The sequence below is a fragment of the Tremella mesenterica genome (genome assembly GCF_000271645.1).
Source record: "Tremella mesenterica DSM 1558 unplaced genomic scaffold TREMEscaffold_24, whole genome shotgun sequence".
NCBI classification, from domain to species: Eukaryota; Fungi; Basidiomycota; class Tremellomycetes; order Tremellales; family Tremellaceae; genus Tremella; species Tremella mesenterica.
This window is the reverse complement of record NW_006711248.1, coordinates 11,695-15,851: the sequence shown is the minus strand read 5'-3', so window position 1 is coordinate 15,851 and position 4,157 is coordinate 11,695. Positions and strand designations below refer to the sequence as shown.

General features: G+C 49.5%; 2 protein-coding genes across 2 annotated transcripts; one reads left to right on the top strand and one right to left on the bottom strand.

Annotated features, from left to right (window-relative positions):
* Positions 1–185: 185 nt before the first annotated feature.
* Positions 186–1,109, top strand: TREMEDRAFT_66483 (uncharacterized protein; the record flags this gene model as incomplete). Its single annotated transcript, XM_007008530.1, has 2 exons — positions 186–624; positions 691–1,109. The coding sequence occupies 2 exons, from the start codon at positions 186–188 to the stop codon at positions 1,107–1,109; spliced, it is 858 nt and encodes a 285-aa protein (XP_007008592.1).
* Positions 1,110–1,486: 377 nt separating this feature from the next.
* TREMEDRAFT_66482 (uncharacterized protein) lies at positions 1,487–2,049 on the bottom strand (the record flags this gene model as incomplete). The annotated part of the gene is made up of 3 exons (XM_007008529.1): positions 1,487–1,525; positions 1,571–1,770; positions 1,887–2,049. 3 exons carry the CDS (start codon positions 2,047–2,049, stop codon positions 1,487–1,489), a joined length of 402 nt encoding a protein of 133 aa, XP_007008591.1.
* Positions 2,050–4,157: the final 2,108 nt, after the last annotated feature.

Genomic DNA, 4,157 nt, shown 5'->3' with positions numbered 1-4,157 from the left:
GCGTTCTTGCCACTCTGAGACAGTTGGTCCTTCGTGAGAAAGAATCGCTTCTTTCCTCATCCTCATCGTCCCCCTCTGAGATTGCATCCGTGGCATCAGTATCACCCTGCACGAGTATCTTTCTCAATTCTGCACCGTCACCGTCGATGCAAGGGTCAAGATCATCTTCTTCATTCACAAACATCATGATACCTATCGAATTGAAGACGGTTGAATCGTTGATCCTTTCCCTCTCTCAAAGTCGCATCGGTCTCGGCCCACTGTATGAGCGATTGGCCGAGGTGGAGGAACAAGTGAGCATGGACAAGTGGAAGAGACGAGAGGTGGGGTTTAAACTGAAAGGGGAGATGGGGAAGAGACGAGAGGTCGAGTTTAAACTGAGACAGGAGATGGAGAAGAGACTAGAGGTCGAGTTTAAACTGAGACAGGAGATGGGGAAGAGACTAGAGGTCGAGTTGGAATTGAAAGATGAGAAAGGAAAGAGAACACAGGTCGAGGTGAGGTTAAACGATGAAAGGTTAGCGTGGGAAAGGGAATTCCTCCAACATGAAAAGCTCAAAGAGTTTGTTGAAAATAGTTTCCGGGAGGGTCAGGTCGGGTCAGAAGAGGGAATGGGACAACATGGTGAGTGGTTGAATACACATCACATCACACTTGATAATCAGCGCAGCAGCAGGCTGACGGGTCCAGTGACGACGACGCCCACGACTATCCAAGGGAATGAAGAGGTGGAAGAAGAGGAAGAACAAGCCAGGTATAGATTCTTCATGGGGACGGGAAATATCACACGACATCGAGGTCGTAAGTCGGGAAGGGAAGCAAGGCTGGTCGGTTACGAATACGAATACGATAAGACGTATGATTCTTGTCATACGGTCGACTCGATCGAGGATCAGGATCAGGATCAGGATCAGGCTGAGGAGAGGGAAAGGGAAAGGGAAAGGGAAAGGGAAAGGGAAAGGGAAAGGGAAAGGGAAAGGGAAAGGGAAAGGGAAAGGGAAAGGGAAAGGGAAAGGGAAAGGGAAACGGTAAACGAAGAGACATCGATGGATATGACGTTTGCGGGTGGAGGTATCATGTACACGATCATGGAAGAGGAAGACGTGTAGGGAGGGGATCGATCCTGTCCTGTCCAGTCACTACTACAACACAAACCGGACACTTGGTTAGTCATTATGCGGTGTGTGTTCACAATGAATGAATAATTGTGAATGAATGAATGCCTCCATCACATTCATATGTGGACTCGAGCTGCGTCTACCATTGAGCTTTTCTAGAATCCCGTGCACCTCGACTCGTCAATTCGCCAAACTGCCACATCGGTAACAGTGCCACAAACGCCCGCGCCCAAAAGTACTTACTGTACGCACTTTTCGGCGATAAGCATCAATCATTCGCCACCAGCCGACACTCGGCGTTTGGTTTATAACCCCGGTGAGGCCTCTAAACCCGTCTCTCCCCTTGTCTCTCTCTCCATCCACTCGTACTATCTTTCAGTCGTTACTTCCATCTCGATATCTTTCTTCTTCCTCGTGAGTTTTCACTTTCATCTCTTGCATCCCTTACTTACCTCCCCTCTGTCATCTCGCTGACTTGCAGCAAGCGCTCCTCGTCGTCTTTGATATATACCAACATACACCTTTGGCCGGTCGGCAAGAAACTGTCCCAGGTCCGTCTTGTCTTGCTGTTGTCCCTTTGCTGGCTCTTGTTGTCCCTTTGCCCCCAACGTGTCGTCGTTGCCGTCGCATCTCCACTTGTCCCGTTCGTTGGCTGATCGTTAGATGTATCGTCAACAAATCGTCACCTCTTCCCTCCCCCTCCTCCCCCTTACCTTCCTTGACGGAGCAGACATGACCTCCCAGTAGGATGGTCATGTCATAATATACTCTTGTCTCGGAGCGACGTGGCCTCCCCAGCAGGGTCGTCACGCTGCCTTCTCATTGCACATCTCGCGTGAACCGTCAACACTCGGGACATTGTTCGTTCTCCATCGACTATGAGTTGTCGCCTGGAACGCTTGGTGAGCTCTTGAAATCGGCCTTGTCGCATGTTCGCCGCTGACCGTTAGCCAACCACGTTTGACCACGCCTCGCTCGCCCCCGCATTGGACGAGGACCGCTCTCTTGCTTGGATGCGTTGCGTTGCGACGTGATGGTGATTGATGCCTTGGCTCGACTGAGTGAGTATCATTTCTCTGCTCTCTCGCTCACTGCTCTGTCATTTCTCTACTCGCTCACTGCTCTGTCATTTTTCTACTCGCTCACTGCTCTGTCATTTCTCTACTCGCTCACTCACCGCTGTCCATTCGCTCGGGGTTATTGACTCGTCGTGTATTGTCGCCAGCCTTGTGGGTACGAGCTGATGGTTGCAGGGTTACGCGGTACACGGTTGTTGAAGCGTGTCGACGACAAGTCGGTCTTTGGATGTTGCGTCGGGGTTGTTTGAATGTGTTTGTGTGTGTGTGTGTGTGTGTGTGGGTGGCCGGTCTGCATGACATCGATGTTGACCATTACGGCGCGCAGCTAGTAAGTTATAGATGGCCAGCAGCGAGCGAGCCAGTCTTGTTGTCTTGCCCTTGACGTTGCCCAACGACTAAGCATGCGCTCCTGTCGCCGTTGATTGCCACGTTGCATGCATGCTTCGGACGACTGTGGTCTTTGATGTCAAGATTACTAGTGATTTCATGTTGCTTGTTGTTCCCGGCTTGTGATTCTTGATGTGATACCGGACAGACATTTTTCTATTCCATCTATCGTCGATCGTTGAACAGCAAGGCCACCACACTGACTGATATTTGTCCGGGGCCGGCGATCCGAGTGAGGAGGAAGAACGAGTCATATAGGGAATGACGATCAGAAACTTGGGACTCGGATCCGTTCTGCTGCCTGCTGCATGCTGCATGCTGATGTATCTCGCTTTGGATATATAGCTATCTCTATCAATCTTTCACTACTGACAACAATCAAGGATCACTGAACAAGTTCAGCAATCTGTAAACTATCTATACTTCTCCTCTCTTCTCATAGAACGCCCCTCAACTCCTGCACAGCCTCACGCTTAGTCCTCTTCGTTCAACTTTGCCGTACCTCGCCATATCCCCGATATCCTACTCCGCTCACTTTGACCAACTTCGCCTAACTTCCCCTACTCCGCTCTCCCTCTGTTTCCTTCCCCTAACTTTGCCGTAGTTCTCCGTCAGGCGGGGTTGTCGTGACAAATAATCCCTAGGTTCTCGTAACTTTGTTGTAGTTGGTCTCTGTGGTTTGGATGACGGTGGATAGGGGTTCTGTGATGGTGGAAGGAGGGTCTGTGATGGTGGTTGTCAGGGATGTCACGACATGGTTCGTGACATTTGCCGAACTTTGCCATTGCTATACTCCAGATGCCTGTACACCTTATTCTCCCGCTGTACTTTGCCGTAGTTGGTCTCAGATGTCCTGAGTTATGTGTAGAGTGAAGAGGTTGAGGTGTGATAGGGGTTTGATGGTCATAGGAGGGTCGTTGTTGGTGGGATAATTGGGGTAGACTGACAGCCCTGAGATCCCTCAGGCACGAGCAGTAACACACACCTGGGGTTAATCAAATTTCAATAGTACATGGATTTCAAAATCATATAGAATCGACACGGCTGAACGTACAGGGTTCATTCCTTTTGAGACAGTCTCAGGATGGGCCAAAGTAGGTGCCTGAAGTGTTCTGACAGCCCTGAGTTCTCTCAGGCACGAGTAGTAACACGCACCTGGGCTTATTCGAATTTCAATAGTACATGGATTTCGAAATCGAATTGAATCGACACGGCTGAACGTAGAGGGTTAGTTCCTTTTGAGACAGTCTCATAATGATTGCGAAAACCCTTGAGAAGTGTTCTGACAGCCCTGAGTTCTCTCAGGCACGAGTAGTAACACGCACCTGTGCTTATTCGAATTTCAATAGTACATGGATTTTGAAATCGAATTGAATCGACACGGCTGAACGTACAGGGTTAATTCCTTTTCAGACAGTCTCAGATTGTCCCAAAGTAGGTGCCTGAAGGGTTCTGACAGCCCTGAGTTCTCTCAGGCACGAGTAGTAACACGCACCTGTGCTTATTCGAATTTCAATAGTACATGAATTTCGAAATCGAATTGAATCGACACGGCTGAACGTACAGGGTTAAT